At 36.6% G+C, this 23,830-nt stretch overlaps 1 protein-coding gene across 7 annotated transcripts in view; it reads right to left on the minus strand.

The window, feature by feature from the left end:
* The window catches only part of CBLB (Cbl proto-oncogene B), a 115,575-nt gene that overhangs the window by 34,070 nt on the left and 57,675 nt on the right, over nt 1–23,830 (minus strand). For all 7 annotated transcript variants that reach the window (XM_015877642.2, XM_015877622.2, XM_015877632.2 and 4 more), the window contains exons 5-9: nt 12,306–12,462; nt 8,196–8,317; nt 6,115–6,252; nt 4,541–4,628; nt 2,356–2,487 (exon numbers count right to left, since the gene is read on the minus strand). In XM_015877642.2, the coding sequence (XP_015733128.1) occupies nt 2,356–2,487; nt 4,541–4,628; nt 6,115–6,252; nt 8,196–8,317; nt 12,306–12,462 (637 nt within the window). The remainder of the gene's footprint in view (nt 1–2,355; nt 2,488–4,540; nt 4,629–6,114; nt 6,253–8,195; nt 8,318–12,305; nt 12,463–23,830) is intronic.

Raw genomic sequence — 23,830 nt, forward strand, 5'->3', positions numbered from 1 at the left:
TCTTGGCACTTGACAAGAACACTTGACAATTCTTACCGAACTGATGGGTGTTCTTATAGTCTGTGGAAGAACTGGAGGCATATAACTATGAATGACTATCTCATGGCAACAATCCTCTATATTTACAGGGTTAGTATTGGATTTTCATTTTGTATGCAAAGTTCCCTACTTCTAGCAGTGCTGCGTCCTAATAACAAAGAAGCAGTCAACATCACTTATGATTACCTCAAGAACACATCCAAGTTTTATGGATCTACTGAAGTCATCATTGTCAAGTGAACATAAATTCTCCCTTGTTCATAAAACATTTTAATGGCTGATTTTCTTAAGAAACAAACAAACCTCCAACAAAAAACCAAAGCAACCCAACAACATTTTGAACAAACAAAATGTCTGTATAGATAAGGTACGGAGCTTTCCAACTGCAAGGCTGTCTTATATCTGTGTTGTCAAATAGCTCTGTACTAGCAATTTGTCTCTTTCCAAAAGTAACACATTCACCAAAACATACTGAGTAAAGAGCAACAACAGCAGACTCATATTCAACAGTATGAATAACAGTATTAAAACTGAGAGCTGAACTCTATATGAATACATACTTTAGAACACTGAGAAAGTAGCTACTGCAAATTTTACTATACAATACATATGTCCATATGCTTTTAGAATTAAGTCCAAAGCAGTTTTTAGGGAACAGATTCCTTAAGAACAAATTTTCATCTTGTTACATAATACAAATAAGATTGTTAAACCAAGACTTAATTGAGAAATTGACCTCCCTTAAGGTGAACAACTCTTTATCATCCTTGGTATTCTATACAGAACTGATATTGCTTCCTCAATTTATTTAATAACACATTTTTTCTGCTTAGTAAAAACATCTGTATTGGACTGCTGAGGCATATCTAATAAGGCATTATGCTGGCAATTAAATAGTATCCCAGAAGCCTGCAACAGCTGGTGCTGCTATAGTGCAATATTTCTTCATTGTCTCACTAATTATACAAAAGTTAAATTTGTAATGAAATTTAAAATGTACCTGGCCAATTCTCACTGACTGAAATATTCTGATGAAGCTTCATGCTTTTGAAAAGGTCAATTCTCTAAGCCTAAAATGTTTTGTTTTGCTCTTCCTGAATTCCTAGCCATTAACCCAAGTACTGAGTACTTTAGCTTCTTGAGTGTCCAGAATTGGAACACATCCCTGGCTCAATGCTGTAAATGAACATTACCATAATGCTACCATAATTACAGAGACCTAGCAATCAAAAGTGCAAGGACTTTCAGTTCTTTTCGAAGGAGTTAAGCCAAAATAAAATAACAACAACAATAACTATAACCAAATAGCTATAGATGTCACAATTTCAGTATTTTGTAATTCAAAGATTAACATAATCAGATGTCTGTTTATCATTAAAAATGAAACTGGTAAGAGCAGAAAAAAAGGCTCCTGAAATGAGAAATAATTCCATCTTTGCAGCTACTTAGTAATGTACCAAATATTCCTGAGTATGTCTAAAGGAGAATTTTATGAGAATTGCTCATCTTGGGGAACTTGAAAGGCTCGTGTTTGGAGCAAATTCAAATTCCAGTAAGAGAAACAACAGAAAATTGAAAATCGGAATCTTTTTCAGACAGTTAATTATTGCTAATGAAAGAAAAAGTCAAATGACCATTCTGATTCATTGAGTTGGCTTCCCAATGCATGTTTTGTTCATGTACAAGACAGAAAACATCCCAATCTGTGTCACAAGAAAGCTTACATGTTTTCAGAAATATCCTGTTAATGACATTAAGATCACAGTTTTTCTCTCTGTTTAGTTCCTTACCTCAAAAATCAGCCAAAATCTAGGTGGGTTTAGTGATTTATTTGTTATCAACACAAAACACAGGAATCCTAAAGCTTATTTTTCATAGGGCATTATGTGACATTTACTACTAATTCATTTTCTGACAGAAGACACCCTGTCTCATTATAAAACCCTGTCTGGTCAATTATTCACTCCTGGTTGCTTCCTGTCCTCTTATTCCTCTTGAACACATCATGAAGTGACCTTGGTGGCACAACTGGCACCAGAAGTCCATCTGTCACTGTCTATAGATAGTTAGAAAATTATTTCCACATTAGCAAGTTAGAAAATGGCCTCAGCAAGTCTACAAGTCTAGATTTTCGTGACCCCTAAAACCTTGTTTATAACAGATTTTAGTCCAGTAAATTAAATAAGTATATCATTTTAAATAGGTAAGAAATTGAACCCTCTTGCTGAGTACCTAGAAAAGTAGAAACAGTACCCCCACCATAAACAGAGATGTAACAGAGAAATCAATCTACTTCTAACTGAACTATGACTGTACCTGCCACGCTGTAAGGCAAGAGGTGCACATGAGGTGTCCACAAGGCTCGATCTTTACATCCTTGTCATTCTCTGCACAGATTTTACACAGCTGAAAAGTGGAACCCATTTCACAGTACAATTCATACTGCTCCTGTAAAAAAAAGAAAGTTATTTCTTTACTGTAATTTGTTTATAAAGAATATACCACAGCACTACTAGTGGCAAACATTTCTCTAAATCCTACTTTCCAACCTACTCTATTAATACTCAGATAGTCTACTGATACTGCTTACTTTATTGCTTCATCAAGTTAAATAGTCTGTGCCTATTTTTATTTATTTATTTTTGTCAAACTTACCACTTTTAAGTACTATACTGATGCAAAGCATACATCCTGCTTTTCCTTGGTTGTAGTTAAACGGAAGACAAGGAACACGTGTCAAGGGAGAAACTACATGTGGAATGGGAGCAAACTGGAGATTTCTTCTTCAAGGTATGAGTTTAGAATTAACAAAAGCTAGTGGTCTAAAAATTGACAAATGAGGCATTTCTACCTACAGCTTAGATGGCAGAAGGTAAAATGGTTAAGAGCATCCCTGGAAGGTGACACAGCAATGGTAATGAACAAATCATTGAGTGTTTTGTATCATTAGGAGACTGAAAGTGAGGTACAAGAACACATTTAGGCAAAATAAATAATCGATAGAAACTCGAGTCTAGAATATCTTTCTAGACTTAGGAAAAGCATTTCTTGTCTTGAAAAGAAAAGAGGGAAAAGAGGTCAGGCAAAAGAGAACAGAGGTAGCTTATATCTGTAGCTGCAGTCAGAGTGTACTAAAGATGTTTATGGTGGAGCTCTTGCAAAGAATCCATCTACAGCAATCTAGAACTGGAGTCAATTTTATATGATCTTTTAATAGTTTAATCAGCACCTAATGACAGTTTTAAACTACTGCAGCTAGATATTGTTTAAGGCAGCATTCATGCAGTTCAGACTTTTTGAATTACTATGAGCATTAACTAATATATTTCTCATAATTACAAGTTCAGAATCAGCTGGATTCATTCCGCTTACTCAAAATACAGGACGACTAGCTTGCAGAAAACAGGGAAGTCAATGCCTAAGATGCCTTTCCTTTCTCTGAGAGAAAGTAAGGATAATATTTTTTAAGGAAAATCTTTTTGTGCAACATATATGATATCTCTTTCATCACTATTCTAAGTTTGGAGGTAATAGAGGGAAGGCAGAATGGTGGATGGGCTTAATATCCTTCAGATAATTTTCTGTAGGAATTCTCACAAAACACGTATTTTGGAAAGGTATTTTTGTAATGGTATTCCTCCTTGTGATACCAGAGTGAAACAAATATTTCTAAAATATTTCCAAAGACACTAAATTACAGGAGATCACTCTTCTGCTCTGACAAAATGGAAGACCATCTAAAACAGTATGGTTTTAAAGAGTTGTATCTAGTCTGATGTCTTTCCTTAAAGAAATCCTCAAGTATTCTCTTCTTTTCTTTGTAAGGAGTAATACTCTGCACTGCATAACTAAACATTCTTAGTATTAATTTCAGCACCGTTTTGAATCAAGCCTTTGCCTTTTGGTGGCTATTTCCTATTCCTTGAACATCAAACATCTGCACAGTATAATATAACAATCACTTAACAAGACTATCTAGTACATCTAGATAGTCTGGTCTCTAGAAAGCAAGTTCCTTTAGGCACTTAATTATTTCTGTTGCTTTTCATGGATCTCTTTTAAGAAAAAAACAAAAACAAATAAACTAAAATTTTCCTCCTGGATCTGTCAACAAGCTGTAGCATTCCTATTCAGACTTAAAAACTATCACCTGATCTTGATTTTTTTCCTTTATACCTACATGCTATTAGCAAGTGAGCTCTCAGCTACATAAACATATGGCACAAATACCAGAAAAATCTTTAACAACTATTAACACATTTCTCACATAGATGAGCCTTAGAATAAACAATTTTTTTCCAAGGCATACTGTCTGCGTCATCAGTGGCTCTAGAGTTTAAATGGTTATTAAGTTCTTCCTCATCTAAGCCCTTCTATCAACAATACATTTTCACTCTCATGAATTCATTTCTCACATTTTAATAAAAGCTTATTATCCCAACCAGATGAGATCCTAAGGGAAGTGAAGATTAAAAAAAAACTGATAAACTGTGCAACATACTTGTGTAACCTTTATGTGATCATGTGGTGTAGGTTCACATAATCCTGTCAGGTCAGGATTGTAACTTCGTCCATCTGGGAAGAGATAGCTGCATCACAAAGAAACTGTTATAAATATGCACATTTCTTTATCTTTGTTACATAAATAATGCCTAAGGAATTTCAGCGAGACAGTATAAGTTTCAGCAGTCATTAACTAAAATGTGTAATCTTTCTCAAGATTAGTTATCTTGTTCAACTTTTGCTTGACACTAGCTGCTTTAAGTCAATTTCGACACATGCTAAAGTTCACTTACAAAAGCACTGGAAAGATGTTAACATCACAATTATAATCAACAACAGAATGCATCTGAGCTATAGCAGATCATCTTTTTGCAGTATCTAGATGGAATACTCTTTTCAATCTTCATTTTACAGTGCATTTATAGTTGGATATGTTCACTGTGATCTCAGAACATGAGCATGGCACTCAGTGACCCCGTATACTACTCCAACAAGTGCAGCAGAACAGATAGCAACATACATTTGTAAACATCTATATATTTTGACAAGAATCTACACTGAGAATCTTGACTTCAGGCAAGAGCAGTTGGGAGCTTTTCAATCTTGCAGGAAATCATTAGGTTAACGATATTATAGAGTTGTTCTATATTGAGATTTATGTTACCTCTAACCTGGAAACAGTTTCCTAAAAGTCAGGTTGTTAAGTGCCAACCATAAAAAAGTTATATTTAAATATGGTACAAAAACTTTGTCTACAATTAATATTCTCAGCTTCTTTTTTTTTTTTTTTTGTTTGCCCAGTTTTGGTCATGAAAAACTGTGTAGTAGTAACACTACTGTAGTAAGTATGTTTTATTTTACAAAGGCAATAGCTAATGTAACTTGATGTCTTTCAAAATAGGAAATCATGCCTGAAATAGAATTATTAAAGTCAACTGAGGAAAACTGGAATTTTACAAAAAATCTGTCAATCATTTTTGAGGACTGATCAATTTCTCTGTTTTTTTGTTTTGTTTTGTTTTAATTCATTCTGATCATGAGGATATATTGAAATGTGACAAAAAAATAAGGATTTTGACACAAAGTATTTGCCTGTTACAACAACCAATCTATTAAAAAAGCACTACTTCTCCTCATAAACTTAGATTCTTTTATAATTAGGAATCTTTTCAGTAAACCTAGAATATGTTCTGGCTGCACGATATATAAAAAAGCAATTACATAGCTTTCAGATCATTGTCTGGAGCTAGACACATGAGTAACTGGCAGTAGTAATTGCTCAATAAGCTGAAGTGCATTTGTGACTCTTACTGGGAAACAATCCAAGTGACAGCTGCCCAATTTTATTTTCTCCTATTATTTATCCACTATGAGATAACTCTTTCGTTAACTTTGGTTAATGGAATTACCTGGAAATAAGAATAAAAAGGACGGGCTTTAATCTCCAAAGGAATGGAAAATGTCAAATCTACATTTCCTGTTTCAAGGATCTTTAATATTTACTCATCTGAAGCAATAGAAGAAGAAAACCAGGGTATGATACCTATGGTAACTACAAGAATTTGTACTTACAATCCTTCCCGACTGCCATCAATCAAAGCTTGAAACAGAGGCTTATTGTGAGGTATGGTCTGCAGTATGTTCCCATCGCCAGTCACATACCCAATGGCCCACTGCCCCAGGCGAGTGCAACTCAGCCTGAAAATGTAGCTTGATAAAAACAAGATGAATAGTAAGTCAGCATTAGCTGGACTTAGGCAAACTCAGCATGTAACCTTATGTAAACCAGCATCTTTTATTCCATTAGTTCCCTATAAACAAAAATAGGATAAAAATATCCCCCTCAACCCAAATTTTCATTAGCTCTATTTTTGTGAAAGATGCACATTTACAGTGAGTAGTCCTACACTGCATGCATTTAGAACATAAATCTTTTCTAGGACAGCATACTATTGACTCTCCACACAAGCCATTTGAGCATACACAGGCCATGAATACGAATCAATGGAAAGTTTGTTCAGAAACAGAAAACACCTTTTGATGCAACAGAAATGCAAATAATGAATAATAAAACTGCTCTACTATCAGTCTTAATTTTGGCTGTACCTGAGTTGGTGAACAGGATGGAAGAGGATCAATTCATGTCAAAAAAATACAAGACAATATCAACCCAAGTAGACTTAAGTTTAAATACTTTTCTATTGTACAGATGATATCTAGGAGTTTTATATAAGGCAGACAGGGAATACAGCGGGGAAAAAAAGATTACTGGCAAGAGCATAGGGCGTTATTTATTTCTCACTAGGAAGCCTGGCCTCTTCAGTGTCAGACACCTTTGTCATATGCAAAAGCTGCATATAGAAAAGAATCCCATAAAGAAATACCACAAACTCAATTTTGAATAGGAAAACAGCTTTTCTTAATTATAGCTCAATGTTTTATGTATATTCAAATAATTTTAAATGAGGAATCTTAGCCCCACTGAAGTTAAGCACGGTTCTTAAAAACTTCGACAAAGTCAACTTTACCTAGAAGTAACCAGATTCTACTCATTTGAACAGAACTTGTAATTTCCAAAATGTTTTAAACTGATGATAAATGTAATTTCACTTTGTATCTCCACTTTATCTCCTGCTCACTTAAAATTCAATATTTAACCTAAACAACTCAGGAAGTCATCTTGCAGTATTCAAACAGAAAGTTATCTTAAAACTAATTCTATACTTACAAGAAACATTACGGCAACTTTGGATAATTTCCCTATTACTTCTCTTTTATAACCAGAGTTAATCAGAGAAAACATATAGCAGTCACTCTAAAAACCAACCTAGTTATCTGAAGCCCATAATATAGCTCACAAGTGTCAAGATAAAATTGTTATCTCACTAGAAACACAAGATTCTTGCACCTGCACTAGATCAGATAGTTAACTTAACATGATAGTCTGTTTGCTAAAAAAAAAAAAAAAAAAAAAAAAGCAGAAGAAACCAAGTACAGAATGTACATATAACTGTCTCTTTTCTAACAAGTTTCAAAATAATGAGCTTTTAGATATGTATATATCTGAAGCTGCAGCAAATTTAGCAAGCTAGACATTAGGCAGCAAAGCTTGAGAACTTAAAGGTAAAACTAGTCCAGGATGAATTTTACTGTTAATAAAAATCTGACCCATTTTTAAAAGTAGTTCATATTTTCAAAAATGCTTTCCAATAATACATTGCTTGTTTCACCTAAGTAAAAAGAAAGGAAAAGTAATGACTTGTACTTGTTTAGACTATCACGGGCCACTAAAACGTTACATGCTTCATAGCAATGGAAGAATTACAGTATAAAAAATAGATTATGGTTACAAAACTCCTAAGTATTAAAATCTAAAAAAAAAAAATCAGCCGTTTTCCAATCTGGAATTCCAGAATTTAGCATTAAATTATTTTGTAAAAATACATTTTGATATAAATAAAATCCAAAGTATGTTAAAAAAAAAGTTAATACTAACCCAATTCACTGTTAATGAGGAAAAAAAAGGTAAAAATTCACTCCTACAACATTGCAATTTAAGTATTACACAGTTTAGAAATACACATTTAGTGCAACTATGTAGCTTCAGAGATAGTATGTTTCTTTGGAAAGCTGCAGTCAGGCAAACTTCTTACCTCCCAGGCTTTGTGCTGTACTTCTGCAATCTCGCTTTCACTTCATCATATGTCAGGAACGCCATATATCCAGGATGCGTCACAGCTAAGAAGTTCCAGTTCCTTAAGATTGAACCCCATGGCTAAACAGAGCAGACAAACAATTCAATATATACCAACCAGGTGGTTACATATTTCTAACTTCAAGTCAATTTTTCAAAAAGACACAAAGTTTTAGCTTCAGCAGAAAAATATACACTTTTTGTTAAGTGAAAGGATTGATTCAAAAAAAGAAACACAAAATAATCTAGTTTGGAAAAGACCTTCAGTCATCAAGTCCAACCATTAACGTGGCCCTAGTGATTCCCATCACTAAAACATGCCCCTCATAGTCACATTCACACATCTCTTTAATACCTCCAGGAACGATGACCCTACTACTTCTGTCAACAATTTGTTCCAATGCATGACACCCTTTTCATAAAGACATTCTTCCAGACATTTAATCTAAACCTCTTCTAGCACATCTTGAGGCCATTTCCTCATGTCTTATCACCTGTCATCTGTGAAGAGACCAACACTTCCCACTGCAGCTTCCTTTCAGGGTAGGTGTAAAGTGAGCAATAAAGTCTCCATCCCAGCTTCCTCTTGTCTTGACTAAACAACCTAAGCTCTCTCACTGCTCCTCGTGCATTTTATTTTCTAGTCCCTTTACCAGCTTTCTTGCTCTTCCCTGCACACACTCAAGCAACTCACTATTCTTCTTGTACTGAGGGGGCTGAAACTGAACACAATAATCAAGATGCAGACTAGTCTCACTAGAGCTATATAGAATGGGAAGATCATTTCCCTCATCCTGCTGGCCATATTTTTTATGCAGGCTGGGATGTCTTGGACTTCTTGGTCACCTGGACACACTGCTGTCTCATGTTCAGCTGGCTGCCGACCAGCACCCCTAGGTTATTTTCTGCTGTCAACTTTCCAGCCACAATTCCCCAAGCCTATACCCTATTATACATGGGGTTGTTGTGACCTAAGTGTTCATAGCCAGCATCTGGAAAGATAAGAAACTGCCTCTCTGTGGTTTAGAGACGTTTATTTATATATGTGTCAAAAGAGCAGGGTAGGAGAAGACAAGCAACAGACAAGAAGAGACTAGCGTTAATGTGTACCCTGCAAATTCCTTTTAAAAGGAACCTCTAAAGGCTAGTGAGGCAGGGATGAAATGTCTATTTAAGTGTCACACTTGAGCAAAATATTGTAAAAGTTGAACTTGAGATGATGACACATTCCCTAGGCAAACCCTAACTACTGCTTAAGCATGTATGAAGACCAGCTTTATTTTAAAATCTTCTGATCAGACATGTGGAACAGAACAATAAGGTTTCAGTACAGAGGTTAAATGCACAAATTTGTACAAAATCTAAAGGAGGAAAATTCACTTGTGTAGATGTGATACCACATCTCATCATCTCCTCTCTACAAGCTCACTGAAGATGGATGCCAGAAGACATAATCACACTGAAAATGTTATTCTAACTAAAGTAAAAAGGGAGTTGACTCTTGCCCCTTCATCACACCAACACTGACATTTCCATCTCAAAAATGCAACATACCTTCACCTTTTGTATTACTCAAGTGCACATCAGTCAGAACGTATATCAAACATTCAGTTCTTCAAAGCTTTGTATTACCACAGTAAAACAAACCTTATGTATGAAGTACATGAATGATACTGCCCCCTTAATCCCACTAACAAAAAATAAAATAAAAAATAAAAACAAAAATAATAATAATTAAAAAAAACCCAGCACCTCGGATACCTGTTGGTTAACCACAAGTATCAGACAGCTCAGTAGACAGTACCATCCTCTAATGCTTGGACTCTCTCAGATTATCCCACTACTGCAGTACATGTAAATGATGAGACACTAGGTCTGCAAATGGAAGGGCAGGAACTTGTCTTTCAAACACAGATTATTACAGAACTAGGAATTTTAAATGGTAAAAGATTTGTACACTTCTACAGAAATATTTTTGCTTATAAAGAACAATTCCATTGAACATGTCAACAGTAATGGAATTAGTTCCCTTTCTTCCAAGCACCCACACATACTTCCATGTGAACTTTATCTTTGGTCAGAGGTAACAGTAGAGCTGTATACAGTGGTGAGACAGGGGGAGCAACTTCACTTTTACAGGATCTTCACAGAAAGTAGCCTTGCTTTCTTCAGTGAATAAGTATCATTACAAATACAGCTTTTCTGTAACAAGCCACAGTTGGCAAAACAGTATTTTGGTTACTTCAACAATTGGGATTTTCTCTCCATGGGTGTAGGCACATGTAGTTAAGGAAGCAGTTTAAAAACTGGAGAAGTAAAATGTAACCTCTGGGAGAGATTCTCAGACCAAGTTCAGTATGAGTTCACCTCAATAGTTATGCAGCTATTGCACAAGTTAGTAAATTAGTTTGGATAAAGTCTTCCCTGCTTCTTTATTACATTAAAATTTAATCCTAACCAGTCCTCTCTTCTTACGTATGTCAGTACTGCTGATTCCTTTTTCCTAGAATCAGGGATAGTAATGAATCAACATAACCACAGCCTAATAACAAAGGTAAGCAATGCAAATTCACTGGTTAAAAATAAAGGTAAATAAATCTTGAGACTGTTCTGCAGTTGAAACTTCTTATCTATGAGCTCAGTGAAAAAGGTGACCAAGTCCTGTAGAAAGGAACTTAAATGTATTTCACAGTGATGCATATTGCAGCCAATAGGCCTCAGACAATTTGCAGTGAAGTCTGACAGTAAGATCTGGACTTGATTGACCTGAAAATAAGTTCAGTTTGCCAAACAATGAATAGAAGCAAGAAACTCTGACAGAATAGAAGTGGCTCCCAAGGCATCAAAAGTTCAGACTGGAATGTTTGATCATATCAAGCTGCACATAAAGAGCAAAGCTTAGAGGGATTTTGTTAGCACAGCAACAATTTATTATTTCAAAGAGAGACTCCAAAATTTTATTCAAAGATCTATAACCCACGTGACTGTTTTGAAAAGCAAACAATATTTGTGGTTAAATAAAACATATTTTATTTACACCTTAACATTTTCAACTTTGATACAGGTCTGATTCAGACCAGAGATTATCAAAATCAAAACTCTCAACAAAAACTGTTAATCATCTGCTGCCAGATCTTAATTTCAACTTTGTAATGGTCACCTTTCCCCGAAGAGCAAACCCAATAAAGCTAAAAATAGATTAACACATAACACCATGGAAGAGGGAACAAGCATATGGCACAGCTTCAGTGAAAAAATGTTACTTGAATATATCTGCAAGAGGCAAAAGAATAATGCAATAGTTTATCTGTGCATGTTGTTTAAAAAACTAAGTGACCAAAAGAGTAACTGGATAAGTCAAAGATTACTACATACAAAGGAAAAATCCAAACTGACAAATTAAGAATCAGTTCACCTAATATGGATGCAAACCTGCAGACTTCTATATCAACTAAAATACTCAAAGAATACCTTAGATTATATTCTGTAGGAGCACAAAGTTTGCAGTGGCTTGTAACATACATGCTTATCTAAAATAAGCTTTGTATTATCTACTGACAATAATACTATTTCCTAATATTAGGGCCATTCCCAGAGATACTCTTCTATTTTAAATAGAATGCAGAGCATTAATAGGAAGAATCTGTCTACTGTCTAGTAAATTATATATATATATATATATATATATATATAAAATAATTAGGCCTATTCATTAAAAATAATAGTTATAGGAAACTTTATGTTTTTTGTAGAAATATTTCATCTAAACAGATATGGATACAAAAATATAACTAAAACACAAAATTTAGCTGATTATCTGAAAGTCAATATTTCTAGAAACTTATGTCAGATTAGTGAAATGTGCAAACAGCAGACAAAGATACTGCAGTCATAGTGTGTATGTGCAGAAATAAAGCAGATGCTTCTGGATGTATCTTCCAGATATCAGTTTTTTTCAGCTGTGTGTGCTGATGGCCCGAAATATCCAACTTCCTTGACCCATAGGTAATTGCCTCAAGTCACTAAAGTTTTCAACGTCATGCAAATATCTGAAAGTTTTAATTCTTACCTGAAATAATCTAGTGAAGATATCGAACTCAAATACTGAAATGTAGTCATTGCACGTCAAGTCAATAGTAGATTTAAGAGCCATTGCTTCCAAACCAGAGCTTATCTGATGAACTTCATGAAGGCACTGCCTGAACACTTTCCATGGTACTATAGTTCTGTGAGGGGGGAAGTAACACATTTAATGAAAACCCATATTAAAAATTAGATTATGTATTTAGACAGCAGTGGCTGACTTTTTGAAGTAGATGAGCATTAATTAGGTTTTCAACAGACCAAAAGAATCAAGTTATCTGAAAGGAGACTTCAAAACATGGGGGAACAAAATGACACCTTATATTGAAATGATAAATATTCAGGTTTCAATAGCACAATGACAGAAAACACTCTGGAAACTGAAATATTCTACCATGCAAGTAGAGCAACCATCCAAGCAGTTTCTCAAAGTTAATGTGAAAGACCACCTCTGTTCTTGGCAAAAACCTCTCTTTTTTTATGGTCTCCCTTCTCAGAATGATAAACATCAATTTAGCATCTACTGCAGTAACCCTTTTGCATAACTTAGTCAGTTAAACACTGGCCAAGAACCTCCTGATAACATTTACCCAGTTATCAGCACTGGGCCAATATCTGCCATAGCCCATGACAGTTACACAGACATTAGAAGACATTTTCTAAAATTTTCACCTTCATACATCCTGGCACAATGAGGATTATTTTTAGACAGTAGTGAACATGGCAGAACGTGGGAAATAAGTGTAGACTGCGATTAAAGTTATCTTGCTTAATGCAAACCCACAATCTGTCAAACTCAGTTTCCATTTGTATAGGCTGAGGTAATGTAGATTTGTTATTTTGCCAACCAAGTGCTTAGAACCAGAATCTGATATGAGGCCGATCACACTAAAGCACTCCAATTTATCACTCTCAATCTATAAGAAATTCTTCACTAACAGTTCTTTTTCTCAAGTCTTCAGGATCAAATCCCAATTTTTCTGAGCCATATCCCCTTCTCTTACAAAGGTTCTGCCTTGAACTGAGAACATATTATATGTTACTTAAAAACATGTTAATTAACCAGTATGTAACCACTAATCAATACATAACTATTTTCAGGACTTAACATTTCACATATTCCCAGTAATATTTTTTAATGTTTGCTAGATGTCAAAAGAGGAGACACAGAGCTCACCTACTAATGAACATTGTCTTGCAATTTATTTTGCACTGCATTATTTTTGTAAGGGTCAAGACAGCTAGAAAAGCCACAATAAAGCATTTCCTTACATGGAAATACACATTACTTGGTATTACAATATTGTGCAAGAAAAAGACCAACTGTTTTAAGTTGGCACTGCACAACAAACATTTCGGAATTAACTATATTCAAAACAAATTGCAATTTGAAGTGTAACACCAAAGACGTTTTCCTGTATTTCTACTGAGTCACGCAAATAAGTCTAAATGTTATTTGGAAGCTTACACTGAAAAGCCAGACATGATAAACTGCATAGTTTAATAGATCTCAGCAGATACTTTCATCTGTGTATGAAAAACAGGAAACCACAAAGAGCTAAAGAGAGATACCACATCAGATGCCATTTAAGAAAGAACGCACATTGAATTTTGATTATGGTAAAGACAGGATAAAGTGTTGCACTAAGTTCAGAGAACAAAATTGGAAAACCTAAGTGCTTTTGTGGTGCTAAAGTCATCTTCATTCAAATGCCTATAATGAATCTAGATCCTGTAGCCATAGCTCTGAAATATCTTCTGAATTTTTCATCAAACCATCTGAATGGCTACAACATTAGGATCATACTGATGCAAAGTCAGAAAAGTTAATTAACCCTTAAGTTAAAAAATAATAACCTAAAAAGAAAGAATTTAGACATACTATATCTTAAGAACTACTTTTTCTTGCCTTGCCTGAGACAATTTAATGAAAACATGTTCAATAAATTGGATTAGCAAGTTGGATCTTTCATCATCCGTTCATTAACACTCTGCATCCTACCCTCCAAACCCCACCAGTGATGGGGAAAACACACAGAAGTCTTCAGGAGCATGTTTTTAGAGTTTTGTTTGCTAGTACTTTGGCTAAGATAGAAACCAGATGTTGGGAAATGAGTGATTAGCTAACGAAATAACATCTAAAGCTATCCTGTGGAATTTCTCCAAGAAAAAGCCTCTAAAATGTGGCCCCAATTTGAAATACAACTAATACCAGCAGAACTGTTTTCTGCTGAACTTTGTGCAATAGGTCTTACCTTCTACTTTCTTAAATAATAGGTGAGAATTGTTTGTTGGAACACATTTATTCCTATTTCTCAGGAGCTACTTTTGTACAGCTTTCATTTCTAAACACTCTGAAATGGTATCAGCCAGAGATCATTTCTCTCTCAACATCTCTCTCCAGGTAATATGTACGAACTGTTATGCTCTTCTGAGGACTTAGAGAGCACATCCCTCTCTAAAGCTGTTAATGAATTATCACAAGGTCAAGAATGCAGAAATTTCCACTTCTCCCAAAGAAGTGAAACCAGGAGACCTTTTAAGCACACTGGAAAAACAAACAAACTCTGACAGAGAACTACGAAATGTTCAGTCAAATGCTTCCCATAGTGATGAAGAGGATGTAGACGTTGTGGCTTTCTTGAATGAACAATTTTTTTGTGCATAGATTTATTTTAATTGCTTAAGGAGGCTATAGGGTGCCAGAGGCAGCAGGAGAGGGAAGACAACAAGGCCAATCAAATCAAAGATTGGCGCTGGGGATTGCCCTAGTTAATGCTAAGGATGTTATTTCTTATAGGGAGGGAAAAAAATAAAAATAAAAAGGACTTTATAAGAAGAAAAATATGTAATGAGAAACTGCCTGCAGCATTCAGCTCCTGAGTCATATAAGGTATCTGCAACAGACCTTTACATGATCCTTGTCCTTATAATATTTGTTGCATCGTGTCATAATGATACCCTGCACAATGCTGGCACAATTCCTTTCCTGCTATTAGGTTGACCTGTGGACACTTGCCTAGGAAAAGTCAGCCAGCTCAACTACAGCTCTTCTGAAAGATCTGATACAACTGCCTTGTCACATTAGTTCCCTACAGATTTATGTTCAGTAAGTGCACTCAGTATTAAGGGTATTTGGTTCTAATTACATAGGCTACTTCTTGCAGTAGAATGAGCATGACTAGAGCTGAGTGGTTGTATTTCACTGACTGTTTGATGCCCAAAGTTAAGAGCTCTACTACACATTCAGAACACATACATCCAGAGTTTTGGTAACAGTCTCTGATTTTAGTTTGAGGAAAAAGAAATGGGTCACTAATTTAAAAAAAAGAAAAAAAAAAGTGATTCCTCCACTATAACTGGCATTGCTGCAACCTCAGCTTGAATATTATTTACAGTTCTGGGCTCTGTAACATCAAAAGGATGCCAAGATCCTTGAAAGCAGCCAGAGGAGTGCAACAAAGCTTGTACTAGGGCTGGAAGGCATGTCCTATGAGGAGAAGCTGATGGCACTCCAGTTGCCCAGTCTGAAGAATGGGAGGGCTTAGAGGGGATCTCACTGCTCTCTGCAGGGCCCTGAGAAGGGGATGCAGAGGGAGGTGCTGCGCTCTGCTCATGTGAACCAATGGCAAGAGGAAACAGCACAGGGATCCACTGGACAAGGGTCAGGTGGGCACTGCAAAACATTTCTTTATCATGAGAGCTGTCAGTCTCTGGAACAGACTTCCTAGAGATGCCCCATGCCTGATAGTGCTGAAACATGGGAATTGATAATTAATTGCCAGACTTTTAGAAAATGGTTAAGTAGTTCCCCTGTACTGCTTTTCTTTTTACCCTCATCACCAGGAACAAGTCCACACTAATTAAAAAAAAAAAAAAAAAAAAAAAGAAGAAGAAGAAGAAATTAGAAAAACAAAAGGTTTTGACTGCTTTTTTGTTTGTTTGTTTGTTTTTCCCCTGAGAGGCCTTCCTGCATTCATCTAACCACTCTTCAATCAACAAAGCTATCTGCATTCTGGCATTTACTTTGGGTTTGTCTTTTTATTTAAGATTCTTGTCCAAAAAAAAAAAGTAATAATATGCACGTGTGTGTGAGTAGATGGGATTTTCTTAAGCTCCTCGATATTCGCCACATTACTAAAAAGCACAAGACATGAAAATAAACGTGAAAAGGAAGTAAATATTTTCTGAGAATGTTCAAAGTAGCTTTTCATTAGAACTGCTGAAATACAGCTATTCTCAAACATCAAGTGACACTGTTTCCATCTGAACTAGGACAGACCTCAAGTCTGTCTAAGAAAGTAAACATATACCTGTGTAACTTACACTTAATAGTGAACATTTCTGTCTCCAAGAAACTCTCTGAAATGTTGCCAGAATGCACAATATGAAAAGAGCAGTACTGTGTTCAGAGAAAACTCAAAAATGTTCAAGTAAACACTGACCCAAGTAGAAACAACATTTTTTGCACGTCTGCAGTGAGAAATGTGGATTTTAGTTTATCATCACAGAACACAGCACTTTCTTAAGACTGTTGCTTCAGTTTTAAGTGAGAGGCCACATATTTTCGTTGCTTCTGAGCAGCAGAGCAAACAACTGAGATGCTTGAGAAGTTCAGTCCTAAGGGAAAAGATGAATTCTGCCATATCATGCCAGTACATTCATTAGAAAATGACATCACATGGAACAAATATAGATGATTCTAGTGTGAGAGAAGAGAAAGTAAAAGTGAGAAAATAAACCTTCAGAAATGAGAAATATATACCACCTAAAATATCCAAAGCCATGTAACTGGACATTGATGGTGAGACAATGAATTCAAACTTCCTTAAGAGACACAGGAAGCTTGCATTTCCTGAAGAGTCCCTGAAGAGATAAGCATATCTGTATATTTCCAACTCTGATCTCAAATCACAATCCAAAGCACGTCCACGATTTGCAAGTTCTTTTAACCTTAAAAAACTGCTGCCTGACTGTTCACCAAGAAAGTTCAAGTCTCACAATCACATGCATCTACTGCTAAAACTTTCTTTCTCTGTCCTCTGCATATCCAATTTAACTTTACTCTCAGCCACCCAGAATAACTATGAAGACCATGTCTTTTTCTGTTTACTTGATCAAGGCTGCTCCAAAAGTAGCATCTTCTATTCTGTTGGCCATGACCTCAGAAGTCAATACTTCTGTTACAGCTGTAGAGGTTGAACCTTCCCACCAATATTCCATTACACACTATTGCTGTGTGACAGATGGCAGCAGAGGAGCAGTCTGACAGAACAGCATCTGACACAGAAGTGTGGATGAAGCCTTTTTTCCCCCATGTGGCAAAAATGGCACCCATTGCTTAATGTTTACGGAGACCAAATAGCGTGTGTGAAAACAGTGAGGTGGTGGGTTATTGTGTCAGCAGTGGCAAGAGTGATGTGAAAGACAAGCCATGTTCTAGATGCTCATGCACAGGTATGATATCACTAAATGAAGACCATTTTGATACTCTCCTCTGTGCAAATTAGCCAATGGTGGTGACTATGTTGAAAAATAGTGTTTTGTAGCAAATTGAATTTGCTTTATCAAATCATGTATTGTGCTCTTTGTACCTGTCGTGATTTCCACAGAAATAAATAGAAGGTTCAAAGCGATCTATGTATCTTTCACCTTTCTGTTGACTATCTCTTCCTCTGTAAATCTGGTGACACCACATTTAAACAAAAAAAAGAATTAGGAAGCTTTATATCTCTCTAGTTCCTAAGGAACGATACCTTCTACCTCAGTCTCAGGCTAAGGTTACCAAAAACTGCATTTTGCATGCTGCTGATAAGCCAAGGAAACAATCGCCCTCTAAAAGCCCTGTTCTCTTTTTACCTTCTTCCCTTTAATTTTCTGTTGCCAAACCATGTTTACAGTTACAAACACCACAGGCTTCCACATCACTGCCTCTTCCTCTTTCATCTGTTTTTATCTTTTGCTTTCTCCTTCCACTTCAGTTCATACTCAGATTAGCTTGTCTCTGGGTCAGAATCACCACTTCGATCAATATCTTACAGTGCTCTGGCAATAAGATGGCTCTTGGGCACTATCAGCAGCATAAGCAGGAGAATAAGTAATAATTTAAGGGGATCAACAAGGTGTTACAACCAAGTTTACCTAAGATCTCACTTTTTGACAGTCAAACCTTTTGAAGTTAAGTCTTGCCCTGTGATCTGTGCCTATTTTACTGCTGCTTCTCCAAATCCAAGCAACAGAGGTTATGTGCCTGTGATGTCCTGAGCCAAACAGCACTAACTGCAACAGAATCAAAACTACAAAATTCTGAAGTATCAACCTGAAATACCCTGCTTACCTGCTACCGAGAGATCAATAGACAATTTTTCCTCTGAATTACAGTAAGGGAAAAAAGTTTGAGGACTCAGATGGGAAAAAGAAAAAAACAAGAGACTATCAGATTGTTAAAACAGTAATGTGTTTTGACTGTAGCAGTGAAATAATTTCCATTTCCTCACAGACAAAGAGGTGGGGGTATCAATTTATCTAACAATAAGAAAAATACTTTCTTTTTTTCTTAAATATTTCACAGTGAAGAGTAAAACATTAAAAGATAGAACACATAGCACAATTGTGAAAAAATGAAAATTTAAGAACACTAACATTTTGATGCTGATTCATTCTGCAACATGAAGGCAGCCGCAAATCATGAACTTCAATAGTTACAAAGCAGTTGCATGACTTCACCACAGCTTACAAACTCAGGGACTGGAAAGCTCTGTTAGGTCATCTCGCCCACTCTCATTTTCAGTTCAGGATTGCTCCCAGTGGTATTTTGCGCATTTTTACTCAGAACAGAAAATAAGTAAAAGCTGTAAGACGCTATTAAAATGAGTGAGGAACCAGGGGAAATTAACATCGAGCACTATGCAGTGATAAAATGCAGATAATGAAGAAGCGATCAGATTATGTTTTATATCCATATTTACAACCCACTGGGGGTTACTAAAGTATCTATAAACAAATGTAACTGCTGATTACATGCCTTACAATTTCACAGTTCCACTTAGCATTACTGCTTAGCTGTATACTAAACTCTAATTTGAGTCAGAACAACTGCAATGGTAAACCCTGGACAGAGCGACCTCTGAGCGACTCCACTAAAACCATTTGTTCCAATAATTGCATTTCAGTAACCAGTGCAAAATTAGAAGTCACACTTTCTCACTTTTACCACTGTCTTGCTTTTGTCCTCGTCAAACACCTTCCTGACATGGTATTTAATCTTGACCTTGTCCTTGGCATAAACTCCATCAATTTATTCCTTACCTCATTTTCACACAGCCCCTGTGTTTTGTTTTGTTTTTTCAGAAGTCTGCCTTCCTCCTCACAGCCAGTGAATAAATAAATCAAACAGCCATGCCCTTGGCCACTGTAGACATTATTCAGCCCTTGTAAAATTCTCACTTATTGCTGGTTTTTGTTTTCATAATATAAATCCAAAATTCTCTCTATTCCTTCATCTTTATGACAGCTTTTCTCAGTCAACTTCCTTGACAAGTCTAAGTGCCAGAACTCTCCTGGACCTTCTATTTGGACACTGCTGACATCACTCGCCAAATGTACCCTTGCAAAGAATTCTTCCATTTCTTCCTTCATTGAACTGCTGAAGTCCATTGTCATCCTTCATCCAAATTATCAAAGTCTCAATATTCCATCTTGATTTATCAGTCAGACCCCTCCCTGTAAATACATAAAACCTACATTCTTCTTATCATTATTTCCAGAGTTCTCAGCACCCTATTCCGTTGGAACCATTTAATTTCTTTGCTGAGATCTACATCTGTTTTCTCCACAGAACATTCGAAGAGCAGCTATGTAGATTGCTCTGGAAGTAATGACTCCTGTTTATGCTCATAGAAGCTACAACAGATACAAAGAGCACTAAGAAAACTACTTGATGGAGAAAACTCTCCGCAGCAACACAGTATTTTTCAAGAAAATCACCACAACTAGCTATGCATTTTTGCCAGTGGTAAATAAGAAACTGCGTGCCATTCTTGTTAAAATCTGCACCAGAAGAAGTAACCCACTCTTTCACAGCTGCTATGACAGCACCGCTGTTAATGAAGCATTGCCTACACAGTCCATCTCTCACCTGCCCAAACAGATCAAAGTCACACGGCATCAAATACAGACTATACAGCGGGCATGGTAGAACAGCTCAACCTAGAATGGCAATGTGCTCCATGGTCTCCAGACTAGTCCAGGGCCTGGTATTATCATGGTGCAGGAGAAAGGTTGCCTAGGGCTCCCCATGCTCTGACCTGGTAGTCTCGGCTGGGGAGCAGACTGAACCCCCTGTGATTCTTGAAGAAGCAGTCAGGGAATTACTACTCGAACTGGACTGCCACAAGTCCATGGGTCCGGATGAGATTCACCCAAGAGTGCTGAAGGAACTGGTGGAGGTGATCGCTGAGCCGCTTTCCGTGATCTTTCAGTGCTCCCTGTTAACGGGTGAGGTCCCAGAAGACTGGAGGCTTGCCAACGTGACTCCCATTTACAAGAAAGGTTGTAAGGAGGATCTGGGGAACTACAGGCATGTCAGCCTGACCTCGGTGCCAGGGAAGGTAATGGAACAAATTGTCTTGAGGGAGATCACAAGGCAGGTGTGGGATGACCAGGAGATCAAACCTAGCCAGCATGGGTTCGTGAAGGGCAGGTCCTGCTTGACCAATCTGATCTCCTTCTACGATCCCGTGACCCATCTAATAGATGAAGGAAAGGCTGTTGATGTGGTCTACTTAGACCTCAGCAAAGCCTTTGACACTGTCTCCCATGCTGTTCTCCTACAAAAGCTGGCAGCCCGTGGGTTGGATGAGTACACTCTCGGCTGGGTAAGGAGCTGGCTGGAGTGCTGGGCCCAGAGAGCGGTGGTGAATGGAGTTAAATCCAGTTGGAGACCAGTCATGAGTGGTGTTCCCCAGGGGTCGGTGCTGGGACCTGTCCTCTTCAACATCTTTATTGATGACTCGGATGAGGGCATTGAGTGCACCCTCAGGCAGGGAGTGTCGATCTGCCTGATCTACCAGTTAGTGTGTATGAGCTGTTCAAGATGCTCTTCATTTTGTGGTATGCATGGCTGTCCAGAATACAGCTTGCCTTTCACACTGCTGTCATCACTGCTGAAAAACATCACCCACTGCCTCACCGTGCTCACATACACTGTTTGGTCAGTGTTCAGCAAGCATTCATGAATGTCAATGAGTGTCATCTTTTCTGCATGGAGGATTTCAACTGATACACTTTCGCCTCATGCACACTTCCATATAAGACTGCTATCTTACACAGCAACAAAATGTATGGAGAATATTAGTGGTAAGGTTCGGTCTCTACTGCCATACTACCAACATCCACTTCTGATGTCATAGGTCAACAAAATAAATTAGGAGGCATTACTTACAGAGCAGTCCACATTTATACACATATATATTTAAGCAATGTAGGCTTTCCATATTTAACCTAGTTATTTATTCTACTAATAGGTTCAAAATAAAGTGAACCCACACCTGGCTTGCTTTAAACACTGAAGTAATGGTTGTATCCTATATTACTGATCAATAATAGGCTGCTTATGCTACTTATTCTACAGCAGCACAGCTTTGCAGCAAGTATTCAAACAGATAAATGTAACAAAGCTACAAAACTTAAAGTTCCCCACTTATTCAGGAAGAGTGGTGAGAGAAACCAGATACAGAAAAAAAAGAAATTAACCACAAATTGGGCTCTTTGAAATTATATCGTTTGGACTTTATTCCTTAGCAAATTTAAATATGCTGCTTTTTTTTCTGCTACAGTATAAGCCAAGGTATAGTGAAACTTACTTTTAATTTACACTCTATTGTTGAGCAGTTACTTACTGACCTCAAAATAAGAGCTTTGAAAACAAGTGAGGTGTCCAGGCTAGTCCTGGAGAACAGAAATATGTCCAGGGAATACGTGATATAATTCCTCTAGCATGTCTTCATTTGCAGCATTTACCTTATAAGACTTGGAGGTTTAACAAGGCCCATGGGGCATACCCCTTGGAGGTGAGGTTAAAAACAGATTTTATCTTTTGTTTGCAACAACCTAAATCTTTACATAGGCTTTGCTTTTAGGGAAGCGATACTAAATTATTTGCAAACCAATTTGTCATAACAGGCCCACTGTAAAAGATGTTGCTCAAAGGCACACCTGCCATATATTTCTAAATGGATTAGAAGTCAATTAATGCTTAAAAAGCTTCAGGCATTTTGTCTAATGAAGAGATTAAGTGTAATGCCAGGAAAAAAAAAAAAGAAAAAAAAAAAATAACCTTCTCATCTGTCTGAGATACATGCTGTTACATGCTTTACAGTTACTTAAGCACACAAGTGAGAAAATGGGAAGGCTCCCATGCACATATCAACTCCTCATTGTTTAGAAGACAGGCAAATGAAGTGAGTTTGAAATTGAAGCACTAGGAAAGATAGAAGTAAAAAACATATATACAGGGTTACATATGCAATTAACTGATCATCTCCAAAGTGTCAGGATTCCAGAACATTTTTGGTCCATGGATGCTTTAACAGACAAAAACTATGAAGGTGCATACATAAAGTGTGAGGGTACAGCATATGGGGAAAGAAAGAAGTTGAGTACTGAGAGTTCATATTTAAAGTTGTCTGTATTAAGAAATTTGGATAATAAAAAGTAAGAGCCCTGTGATCCTGTAAAGGATTAGAAAGAAGCACTTCAGAGGATGAATCAAGGAAGAAAAAGAGTTAAGAGAGAACAGACAGGAAGGCAAGGGCAGAGCTCAGCTATTCAGATGGACTGACGGAGTTTAAAAATTATTCTTATCAGCCTTGTTCTGATAAAAACTTATTCATATGTTACTGCATCCAGCTGTCTTACAACTCATGCACCTGTCTATTGTGTCAGTTTCCAAGGAAAACTGAAGGATCATAACCCTGAGGTGAAACACTTGAATTTCACATTAGAAGTACAAGTATGCAAAGAGGAACATAACAGTGAATAGAAAAGATGAAGAAGCTGATTATGATCAGATAACTGACAGCCATAAACAGCAGCTTGCAGAAGACACATAAATCCCAGTGAAAGAAATGTAACTTGCAACCAAGACAGCAGGATAAGGTCATTCAAGGATAGAGTCCAACACAAAAAGAGGACCAGAAGGGGAAGGCTAAGACTTGCTAAGGGGAGAAAAAAGAAAACAGAGACATCAAACACAGATGACCATGGTTAAGTCATCTTTCATAACTACTATATTTTTCTTTTGACTGACACGTTTTAAAAGTCTAAGCAATAGAGGCTTTATTTAATCTTTTTTCGGCATTTTAAAGATATTCTAATAAATTGACATAAGCAAGACAAAACATGGCCAAATTCCTTTCCTTCAACAATAAAAACAACAACAACAACAAAAGACTGATTTAATGACTTGATCATATTCAGACTACCTACACGAGAAAGAAATTTGTTAGAAGA

This window comes from Coturnix japonica, chromosome 1 (genome assembly GCF_001577835.2).
Source record: "Coturnix japonica isolate 7356 chromosome 1, Coturnix japonica 2.1, whole genome shotgun sequence".
NCBI lineage: Eukaryota > Metazoa > Chordata > Aves > Galliformes > Phasianidae > Coturnix > Coturnix japonica.